Raw genomic sequence first — 12,331 nt, 5'->3', positions numbered from 1 at the left:
TTTTGAAAATATTAAATAACATTGATCAAATTGCACCTTTAAATTTCGTTTCTTATGACTAAATAGTGTTTTCAAAAAATTAATATTTCAAGTGAATAATAAACTTATTTTTTATTTGATATATAATTAGAGGTTCTTAAAGCTTTTATTTTACAGTCAATAAATTATTTTTTGTAGACACAAACATCTAGCCTTATGGTGGGGTGTCAAATTTCGAGATAGCAAAACTAAAACTAAAACTATGCACGTGTTTAAGTTCATAAAGTTTTGCGTCTGGTCAAATCTATTTAATTTGACAAATAATTGAAATCATAAACAAGCACCAGCAAAATAATTTTTATGCGAGGTGTGATTGTAATGAAATCAAGAATGAAAAATAACATCTGAAGGGAAGACATCAAACAAACTTATAAAACTTTTTTTTTTCTTTTTTCGCAGATTTAGTTCCACGCGGAAAAACTGCAATCGGTGGCTAATTAAAATAATACTTCTGAAAATTTAAAACATGTGGTCATTCAAACGCCGGTACTATTGATGAAAGGAAAAAGGTTGTTGTATTTGCTTAACGATTTACATACAACTGAGCAGGAAAAGAACACAGTGGACTTGCGAGAGAAACTTCAAAGATCGTGAATCTGATCAGTACATATTAATAGAAGTGATTCATTCAGATTCTCAGCATTGTTAAAATTTTCAACTGCTTTTTTTCAGTATGCGGATCGTTTTTTTTTTTTTGTTTTGTTTCATGCATGCGAAAAATCGCATGCATTGAGACTGGCCCTTGATGCTCGTGCTCCTCTGGAAATGGCCCTCCACGCTATACTATAAAAATCTGATAAAATCTGCTTACATCGCTGACAATGCAGTGGGAATGATCCTTAAAAAATTTAAAAACATGTGATAAAGCCTTGGCCACCAGAATAAGAAGATCCTTAGCTATTTGTATGCCAAGGATGGAACTTATTCTTACTACATTCAATCTAGTCAGTCTGATTACCATGCAACTACGAGATTTTCAGTTTGCGTTCTCCATTCATAACGAAGCACTCACACCAAATGCGGTTGTCGCTCCTCCGATCACCAGAGAGAGAAAAATTAACTTAATTGGTGAGTTTTTCATGCGAAAATACCTTTCACCAATGAGGTTCTCATATTTTCCCCCCTGCTAATCGGAGATGCAGTAATCATATTCGGTGAGAATGCTGCCTGTTCTGGATGACTGTTCTTGAATTTCAGCAGTTGTCCTCAAAACCTGTTTGAAGGTAAAAAGCCTCAAATCTAAACATATTTCCTCAAATGCTTTTGTTTTGAATCTATATAAAAACTTTAAATTTTTTTTATTCAATTTATCATTATAACTTAACTTAGTAAGCCAATTTTTTACCAAATTCATTATATTCAATTATTCATTCATATAATTTTTCACCACAAATAATACCACAGCCATTTAAGAAAAAAAAGTTAAAGATAAAGATACCATTTTAAAAATCGAATAGAATAAAAAGATATTTGCCTAAGAAAACAAAAAGCCCCCCGGTTACTAATTAATTTAAATAATCTTGTTAATTGGTCAGTCTATTTTTTTAGAAAACTTCACAACCCATGAAAGTAAGGTACTATTTTAAAGATGAACAATAATCAAAAATATTCATCGAGAAGCAAATTTTTTTGATAAATTAAATTTAATAAAAAAAAAGTAACGTTTTATGAATCCCTACGTATTGTGATTTTTTTTTTGTTAAATAACATTCATTAAAATTGATTTTAAAAAAATTATAAATTTTTAACAATGACATTGATTAAGAAACAACACCATTGACAATTTTTAGCTTTTCAATTGACAATTTTTAACAATACCATTGATTAAAAAATAATGCCATTGACAATTTTTAACAACGCCATTGATAAATCTGATCTGTAATCTTTTCTCTGATGCAAATCTTTTATTTTACCAGTTTAGAGCAAACTTTTAGATATTTTTTTTATTGTATCATTAACTGCCATTTTTAAAAAAACTTTTAAAAAAACATTAGGTATAACGTATATTTTTAGAGATGGGCAAATATAATGCATATTTTCAAGTATGAGGTATAGTTTTTGAAATGGACTAGCGTAAAAAAAATTTAATACGAAAAATTTAAAAAAAATTATCATAAGTAATGATAAAATCATCAGCGTGTATTTTCCGCTATTTTCACCATCTTAACTACTCCATGATCTATTGTAAGTTTTCATCATCTTAATCTCTTTTATGATCCCACTACATTGGTCAGCCAAATTTTGGAACTATCTGTATGGGTTATCAGCAGGCCCGTCCCTAACGGGGGGGTGAGAGGGGTGTCTCACCCCCCCAGCGATATCATCCAGTCGGCAAATTCAGGTTGAGTCGGCATTTTTTTTTTTTTTTTTTTTTTTTACATTTCAAAATCCCGACTTTGCCGAAATTTTTTCATTGTCGGATATTTCATCGGTGATGAGATTTAAACGGCTTTCAATGTTATTTGAATTTCGTTTCGGGATCCCAGACCCGACTCGGCAAATCTTGTTGTGAAATGTGTTTTTAAATTTAGTTTTTTTTTTCTCCTCCAAGAGTAAACATTTATGATAATTCAAAGCAAGATGATCAATAATTCAGGCCAAAATCCCGATTTTGCCGAAATTCTTTCACTGTCGGATATTTCATCGGTGATGAGATTTAAACGGCTTTCAATGTTATCTGAATTTCGTTTCGGGATCCCAGACCCGACTCGGCAAATCTTGTTGTGAAATGTGCTTTTAAATTTAGTTTTTTTTTTCTCCTCCAAGAGTAAACATTTATGATAATTCAAAGCAAGATGATCAATAATTCAGGCCTAAATCCCGATTTTGCCGAAATTCTTTCACTGTCGGATATTTCATCGGTGATGAGATTTAAACGGCTTTCAATGTTATCTGAATTTCGTTTCGGGATCTCAGACCCGACTCGGCAAATCTTGTTGTGAAATGTGTTTTTAAATTTAGTTTTTTTTTTTCTCCTCCAAGAGTAAACATTTATGATAATTTAAAGCAAGATGATCGATAATTCAGGCCAAAATCCCGATTTTGCCGAAATTCTTTCACTGTCGGATATTTCATCGGTGATGAGATTTAAACGGCTTTCAATGTTATCTGAATTTCGTTTCGGGATCCCAGACCCGACTCGGCAAATCTTGTTGTGAAATGTGTTTTTAAATTTAGTTTTTTTCTTTTCTCCTCCAAGAGTAACCATTTGTGATAATTCAAAGCGAGATGACCGACATTACATGCCAAAATCTCGAAAACCGTTTCTCTTGTATTATTATTTAAACGACACATTCTTAAATTTAAAAAAATTTTGTAGTGACCTTAATTTTTAGTTAGCTAATAATGTATCATAAAATTCAGATATATTTTTATCTGAATTATATTAAATCTTTATTAGAGGTTTAAGTAATTTTTTTAAAGGAACTGATGAACTTACATGATTTTTTTTTAAAAGAATTATAAATTTTATATGAAATAATCGTGACGGTGATGCAACCAATTTTTTTTTTTTACTATCAAAAGAAAGGGAAAAAGTTACAAATAAGAGTACCTATTAAATAGGATACTTTATTATTCAAAATATCTTATTTAAATTGTTAAATTCTGTTTAAATAACACAAATTATTAAATAATTTATATTTTCAATTAGTAAACGATATTTATCTTTTATGAAGAATTTTACTAACTCCAAAGGACCACTAACTCCAAAAAAGAAAAGAAAAACATTTAATTTGTTAACTACCATTCAGTTCATAACTTTTAAAATTCTATGATGATTGAATTATTACTTGAGTTCAAAATTTTTTAACCTGAAATAAAGTGTTCAGGGACTAATTCATATCTTTAGAACAATTAATCATGACAACAAAATTTGATATTCTATATGGAAAATAATTAACATATATGTGATCCTCAATTCACCTTTATAAAAGTTTCCGTTTTGAAAATAAAATATTGTTTTTTGTTTTTAATATTTTTTTTTTTTCAAGAATCCTAAGAATTCTGAAACATTAAATTGAGTTACACTCAATCGAATCAACACTTCGATCATTTCACACAATTTGAGAATGGTTGCCGAGTTCAAAGTGTTAAATGTTGTAATTTCGGATTCATTAATTATTTCAATAAAAATATGGTGAAAATAGAGAATTCCGAATATTCACGGAGAAGTGGCAATTCTGTTTGATCAAGCCGCTTACGGGCACTATGAAAAGGCGCAAAAAAGGATGGAGCTGCGACTCGATCTTGTGAAGCAGCAGACAAAACCCCGGATATTTCTGTCAACTTGAAAAATCGAGGGTCTTTTAAAAGTGGTTAGCTAGAAATGCCCTAAGCTATATTTTCTCATGCTTTCTCTTATTACTCTTTCTGAGAATAAAGACAATATCTTTGTCCATGTGGTTAAGAAGGGGAAGGAAGGGGCTCAAAGCACAGGCAGCTGTGGTACCAATTACTTCACTGACCTGTCTTTAACTGTCATGTACGGATACTTAGTTACTCTAAGCGTATTTTATAAATTCATATTATTATTGAATAAAATAGAAAATCTGCTCACATGCCAACGATCATCCTATCTACCGCAGTCTAAATTTTGAATGTAAGTATAATTTTTTTATGAATACATATTTATTATTTGCAGTCTTATTGTTTAAATATTAAGTTTAATTAAATTGCATTAAATGTGTTATTACTTTCCAATTAAATTATTTCGGGTAAAAATTGATTTTTATGAAGCAGATAAAATTATTTTTTTAATCTTTTTTGTGCAGTAAAATAATTAAAAGAAAGAAAAAAGAGCAATTAAAAATGCTATGTTATTTATATTCAGTAGTAGGAGCTAGGGATAGAAAAAGAAAAATCACATTTGAATTCTGAAAATTGGATACTTTTTCCGTTTTTTACTTTTTATTAAGCTCTTATTTTGTGCTTGAAATAGTATTTTTTTTCTTTTCTTTTTTAGATTTTTTCAGCTGAAATTATTTTTCATAGATCTTATTCAATTGAAATTTCAAATTCTATATTTCTTCGTAGGCTTTGTTTTTATAAGTCCAAACTGCAATCCTTTATGAAGAAAAATGTACTAATGTTAATTTTATTGAAAATGTAACGTGTTTAAAAATAGAAAATTCAGTTTTTTTTGGATAAATAATTCTTTTTAGTTATTTTGTACTGTCGTCCCCACTTAATCGCATAATCGAATTACCCGCTTATACGAATAAAATTTAATGGAACCAAATCATTTTAGAAGAAACTAATGTTAAACTTCCCCGTTTAAACGGTTATTTGTTGTTTTTTGCCCCCGCCTAATTGCATAAAGAAGTGGTACTCAAATGAAAAATATATTGTTTATTTTTGAAAAATGTTTCACCAGCTAAAATGGAATTTCCCTTTTTCAGTTAAGATAAAGATACAATATGTGGTCACTTCAATAGGGATTTCTTATTCATTAGTAGGTGTTTGGGGTAAAGTTGAAAAATTAATCAAATCTTGCTGCCAGTTTTATATATTGAAGTAAACGAAGGGGTTTTTACCCCTCTTTGACTTACTTCACACACACATCATTTAGAATGTAAAAAAGGGATAGAGTGATTTGTCTTGTGATCCCATGTGTTGAGGGGGTCGATATGCGGACTGTATTTTACGAATGATTAAGTACAAACGATAACTATTTAACAATTTATTAACGAAACGATGGATGACGCCATTTGAAGACGTCCGACGATATCAAAACAAAAAACAACAAGAGCTCTTCTTTTCGCCAAATGAAAAGATAAACGAAGCCAAAGCCGATAGAGGCGCCAACATACCGCCCGGCTTTGAAATATCCATTTCAAACAAATACATACACAACAATAAATGACAATTTATAATGCAAATGATAAAAAAAAATTCTAAAATTTTATGACTAAATAACCAAATAACATAATATTTTTCACAAGCAAACTAAATGCATACAATCACATTCTTTATGACAACAATGAAAAAAATAAACATGTAAACTAATTACTAGTAGACTCATTGATAGGTAAAACGCATATATTTGATATGCTGCGTTTAAAGAAACCTTGTGCAGTTTTTACAATAACTACTCGAATTTTTCCATCATTTCCTGGGATAACCTCGTGAATACGACCAATAATCCATGAACAAAGGGGTAGATTATCTTCTTTAATTAAAACTAGTGTTCCTGGTTTAACATTGTTTTTTTCGAATAACCATTTACTTCTTTGCTGTAAATTATTTAGATAATCTCTTGACCATTTTTTCCAAATAGTTTGATTGATTTTTTGTATCCTTTGCCACCGAGAGAGTCGATTATCAGGAATGACTGCAACAGGAAATTCCGGAATACTGTTTATGGGTCGCCCAATTAAAAAATGACTGGGAGTTAGGGTCTCAAAATCATTGGGGTCCGAAGAAAGGGGAAAAAGTGGTCTACTGTTTAATACACCTTCAATTTGGTTTATAACCGTTAAAAATCCCTCTAATGTTAATTTAGAGTTTCCAATAGTTCTTTTCAAATGGTGCTTAAAAGATTTAACTCCCGCCTCCCAAATGCCACCAAAATTTGGCGATCTGGGAGGAATAAATTTCCAAACAACGAATTCATGGGATAAGTAAGAAGCAAGATTTTCTGAATTTTTAACAAGATCATACAATTTTCTCAATTCAGATTGAGCACCAGTATAATTTGTGGCATTATCGGAAAATATAATAGAAGGCAAACCTCTTCTGGCGAAAAACCTTTTAAGGGTGGCAATTAATGCTTCTGCTGTCAAATCACTTACTATTTCCAAATGAATGGCACGAGTAATTAAACATACAAAAATTACAACATAGATTTTGTTTAAGATTCCCTTTCGCTGATTTTTATATTTAATAAGAAAGGGACCGCATAAGTCGGTGCCAGTTTTTGAAAAAGGGGGGCTTATGATAACTCTTTCTTTCGGTAAAGAAGCCATAATTTGCTGTTCTATCTTAGGTTTGGCTTTGAAACATGTTATGCAATCGTGAACGATTTTTCGAGCAGTGTTCCTACCATTTAGAGGCCAAAACTCTTGTCTAACACAATGAAGCAAAGTTTGCGCACCAACATGCAAATTTTTTAAATGAAAATACTGGAAAATTAAAGTAGTTATTTTATGATCTCTTGGAATTAGCAATGGGTGCTTTTGATCATAAGATAAATTCGAATTGTTGATTCTGCCCCCTACTCTAACCAAACCATTAGAATCAAGAAAAGGATTTAAATTACTTACGTGGCTGTCCTTCAATCTTTTTTTATTTTTTAATGCATGTATCTCCTTCCTAAATACAATTACCTGTACTAACTTTACTAGAGAAAGCTTTGCATGCTGAAGTTCCTCTCTAGTGATGGGACCAAACATCCTTTCCTGTTTCCGACAATTAGATATGAACCTATAAATGTAACTCAAAATACGAATTAGTTTTACAAAATTATTACTTAAAGTGAGAAAACTATTAACAAAGTCTGAGTTGGAAGACAAAGTAAGAGTTATATTCGATGATTTTTTAAGTTCACGCTCATAAAGTTCACTGTTCAAAATTTCAATGGATTGTTGATCTGTTGGTTGAATGTCTAAATTCGATGGTCCAGAAAACCACAAGTCCAGTGACACCAATTCGGAAGGATCGATTCCTCGCGAAATCAAGTCAGCAGGATTCTCCTCAGATGGTATATGTCTCCAGTGAAAATTGTTTGAAAGTGTTTGAATTTTGGATACACGATTTCCAACAAATGTTTTTAATTGGTGCGGAGAAGAGTTAATCCAAGCCAATGCGATGGTAGAGTCTGAAAATAAAGTGACCTCTTTGATATCCATTCTTAAAGCAGCTATAACTTTTTGAACTAACTTAGTAAGTAAAAGGCATGCACATAACTCCAAACGAGGTACGGATATTGTTTTTAGAGGTGCAATTCTAGATTTACTGGCTAGGATTTTAAAGGCAGAGTTAGAACTGTCAGGATGAAGATATATCACAGCTCCGTACGCCAAAGTGGATGCATCAGCAAATCCAACGAGAGAAATTTTCTTAACTTTAGAGGTTAGAACATATCTGTCGATTCGAATGTTCTCTAAAGCTTTCAGCTTACTGACAAAACGATTCCATTCTCGAGCAATGTGCTCCGGCAAATTGTCATCCCAATTAAGGTTTTGAGTCCAAAGTTTTTGAAGCATTATCTTAGCTCTACTGATGACGGGTCCAAGAAAGCCAATTGGATCATACAACCTAGCAATGACTGACAATACATCTCGTTTGGTATACGTTGATTGCTGGGACACGCATACTTTGAAAGTGAACTTATCTTGTCCTGGTTGCCAAATTATACCTAGTGTTTTAGTAGATTCTTCAGTCTCGAAAGAGAATTCCTCGTTAAAGTTGCTGTCATTGATCAAGTCCATGGAATTCGAGTTCCATTTGTGCAAGGTCATGCCACAACTATCAAACATTTTTACCAATTGAGTCTTTAACTCTAAAGCCGATTCAAGATCTGTTGATCCAGTAACTACATCGTCCATGTATAAATCAGAAAGAACAACTTCTGAAGCAAGAGGGTAATTCAACTGTTCATCCATCGCTAACTGCTTCAATGTTCTAATGGCCAGAAATGGAGCGTTTTTTGTTCCATACGTAATTGTTTTCATTCTGAATACTGTAGGCACTTCGTCTTCTTGAGTTTTCCACAAAATTCTCAATAAATCTCTTTGAGACGGATCGATTAATATTTGACGAAACATCTTCCTAATATCAGCTGTTAAGGCAATCTTGTGTTTTCGAAATCGAACAATCAAATCAAAAACGTTTTCTCTTACTTCTCCGGTTAACAATATGTCATTTAAGCTTTGTCCTGTCGATGTAGGCGTAGAGGCATTAAATACGACTCTTAGTTTTGTAGAAGTTTTGTCCGGGCGAAAAATGCCATGATGTGGCATATAATATGATAAAGAAGGTGAAACATCATCTACAACCTTTTCCATATGATTTAAATTTTCGTATTCATTTATGAATTCACAATAAAGTTTCTTCATTTCAGGATTGGTGTTCAATCTTCTCACGGTCTGATTCAAGCGTTTCTGAGCTATATAACGAGATTCACCAATAGTTTCCAGCGCTTCCTCACGAATAGGCATTTTGACCATGTAACGACCGCTTTCTGCTCTTTTATGATTCTTTTGAAAGTGACTTTCGCAAAATGCTTCTTCATCACTCAAAATTCGGGAATTATCTATTTCTTCAATTTCCCAAAATTTCTTAATGCTATTTTCAATGTTTTCTGCACGATAAACTAAATTACAATAATGTTTGGGGTTTTTGGATTCATATGAACCACCAGCAATAAAACCAAAAACAGAATCTTGAAATGTTAAGTTTTCTGAAGTGCGATATTTATTTTCTTTAATGATTTCAAAAAAATGTTCAGCACCTAAGATCATATCAATTTTTCCAGCCGTAGCGAAAGAGGGATCAGCTAATATTAAATGATTGGGAATAATAATGTTCTGTAAATTCAAAGTGTTAGATGGAATTAAATCCGTAATTTTATTGACTACTAAAAATTCAGTGCGAAGCGAAAACGATGAATCTTTATTAGAAACAAGAGCATTCAATTTATATTTAACATTTGTTTCATTTCCTCCTAACCCACTTATTGGAATATTTATTCTTTCTTTTTTCAATTCGATTTTGTTTGCGAAATCCGAAGTCATAATATTTACCATACTTCCACTATCCAACAATAAACGTCCTTGAACGAAACAGTTACTCACAGGATTCCATATCCAAGCTAGAGCCGTTGCGAGAATTATGTTTTTATTTCTACAAGTGTTTGTAGTAGCGAACACATGAGATATTAAATTATCATTTGAAACATTATTTATGTCCTGAGAAGTTGGATTACAGACTGGCGCCTGCGATTCTTGCTCTATTAGAGATTGTGAATTTATCTCCGTTTGGCGAAAATTATTTTCCTTGCGATGCAATAAGGAATTATGCTTAGCTTGACAGAATTTGCATGTAAATTTCGATGGACAGGAATTCAGTTTATGTGATGCATTTAAACAATTAATGCACAGATTATTTTTCTTAACAACATCAAATCTGAGTATTGGTGACATTTTTAAAAAAGAGGGACAGTTGTAAATTAAATGGTCCTTTGAACACAAATGGCATTTATTGCAATTCGATTTCACAACAAAGTTGCGTGCTTTGTTTTGATGTTGAATATTCTTAGCTTTGTTCACAAAAAAGTTTCCCTGAAGATTTTCTAATGTTTGACATCTTTTTTGAATAAATTCCATAAATGTATTGAATTTTGGAAGTTCAGTAGAAGTTAAACTCATTTCATACTGTTTGCGACTTTCCTTATCCAATTTTTGAACAGTTATGTTAATTATTAATTGTTCAACAAGATCATTACTTTCCAATTTCATTAATTTTAAACCTCTTAAACTTTTATTTAAAGTATCAATTAAATGTCTCAATTCTTTATAAGATTCTACAGAAATTTTTTCAAAATTCAAGATGTTCGAGATATAATTGTTTACAATTAAACGAGTATTTTCAAATCTTTCTTTTAGGATTTTCATCAAGGATTCAAAAGTATCTTCTGGCGTTTCGATATATTTAGCGTCACCTTTTAAAGCTGAACGCAAATAAAACAATTTCTGCATGTTATTTAAAGACTGATTTTCAGTTATCAAACTATCAAATTGAAGCTTAAAGTTATTCCAATTTTCGATTTTTCCATCAAAACAAGGCAAGCAAATATCTGGCAATTTAACATTTATTTTACTAGTACTTAATTGTTCATTGTTATGCAAATGAGAAATATTAGAACTTCTTGAATGAAAAAGTCTTTGTAAGCTTACCTTGCACGATTCTATCTGTTCTTCCATTTCATCAAAATGGGATTGATAAGCTTCTAATTCTTCATCCTTCAAAATTGAATAATAATCCAGTTTTAAAACTTCAATTTCTTGAAGAATTAATCCTATGCTATCGATACGAGATTGCAGTTCGAGACAATCAGCCTCATTTCCATTTGTAGAAATAAAGCTTTCCAACCTAGTTATTTTGCTTTTAGAGCTACCACGACGACGATTCAATTGTTTTAAGCTCTTTTCATATTGTTCCTCAGTGTCAGTCATTTTTGCAAATCAAAAATGTATCAAACGAAATCCAAAAACGAAGTTATGACGAAACGAAAACGAAAGTTGATCAAAATTGTTATTTTCAAATTATATCAGGTTTGAATTCCGGGTAGACAGGAACATGTTGAGGGGGTCGATATGCGGACTGTATATTACGAATGATTAAGTACAAACGATAACTATTTAACAATTTATTAACGAAACGATGGATGACGCCATTTGAAGACGTCCGACGATATCAAAACAAAAAACAACAAGAGCTCTTCTTTTCGCCAAATGAAAAGATAAACGAAGCCAAAGCCGATAGAGGCGCCAACACCATGTTTATGCACTATTAACTTTGATAAGAAAAAGTTTCAAAAACCTAACACTCTAGTGTACAGAGAGTCTTTCTCTTAAATAGAATAATTGCTTAACCCATTTAATGACTTTGAGTTGGGTGCAAGTTGAGAGCGAAAAGGAATGATTTAAATTAATCAGAAAAAAGCAAAACAATGAATCTTAGAAGTAATAAATTTCAGAAAACCCTTAACTAAAATAGCGCATTAATTTAAATGGAGCATTAATTAAAATTTCTCAAGTTTCAAAGATTAAAAAAAATAAATAAGTAAAAAAAATTCTGAATGTGTTTGAAAGGAATACACGCAAGTCATGAAATTTTTAGTAGAAACTAAAAGGGAATATCTAATTTTGATGAATTCAACGGGTATAAAAAACAGTCTTCAATTATATATTTTTTCGGAAGGTATCAATTAATATTTTAGTGCCTACATTATAGTTTTTACTAATATTGATTTATTTTTATGTAATTTTAAATGACATTTATATTTTATGATACTAACGCATACAGTTTTAATTATAACTGTTTATTGATCATAAAACTGAGCTTATTTAATCAAAATGCTATACTATGCATTAAATACCATTAAAAAGTAAAATTTCGTAAAAATTCAGAATTTTGGATTGAATATTGCACTCCCCTTTTGATCGAATAACCCGCTTAATTGCATAGATTTGGCTGGAACCGATGGTATTCCTTTGAGCGGGGTTGACGTATTTCTTATGTATTTAATTATTTAATGTTTCTATATTATCTTTTTGACTAAAGTTAACAG

General features: G+C 31.2%; 1 protein-coding gene across 1 annotated transcript; it reads right to left on the bottom strand.

Annotated features, from left to right (window-relative positions):
• Positions 1 to 1,165: 1,165 nt before the first annotated feature.
• LOC147810867 (uncharacterized) lies at positions 1,166 to 11,213 on the bottom strand. The gene is made up of 2 exons (XM_087162127.1): positions 7,365 to 11,213; positions 1,166 to 1,252 (listed from the first exon to the last, which is right to left on the bottom strand). The coding sequence occupies exons 1-2, from the start codon at positions 11,211 to 11,213 to the stop codon at positions 1,166 to 1,168; spliced, it is 3,936 nt and encodes a 1,311-aa protein (XP_087018253.1).
• Positions 11,214 to 12,331: the final 1,118 nt, after the last annotated feature.

Source organism: Parasteatoda tepidariorum, chromosome 4 (genome assembly GCF_982258835.1).
Source record: "Parasteatoda tepidariorum strain Cologne lab strain chromosome 4, Ptep-v5.0, whole genome shotgun sequence".
Classification (NCBI taxonomy): Eukaryota; Metazoa; Arthropoda; class Arachnida; order Araneae; family Theridiidae; genus Parasteatoda; species Parasteatoda tepidariorum.
This window is presented reverse-complemented; position numbering and strand designations above follow the sequence as displayed.

Bases quoted from the DNA above. Each gene is read 5' to 3' on its own strand.
- LOC147810867 (XM_087162127.1), bottom strand. From the start codon at position 11,213: ATGACTGACACTGAGGAACAATATGAAAAGAGCTTAAAACAATTGAAT. The intron at 1,253-7,364 runs GTAATTGTATTT...ACCTTCAAACAG, and splicing joins CTCTAGTAAAGTTAGTACAG to GTTTTGAGGACAACTGCTGA.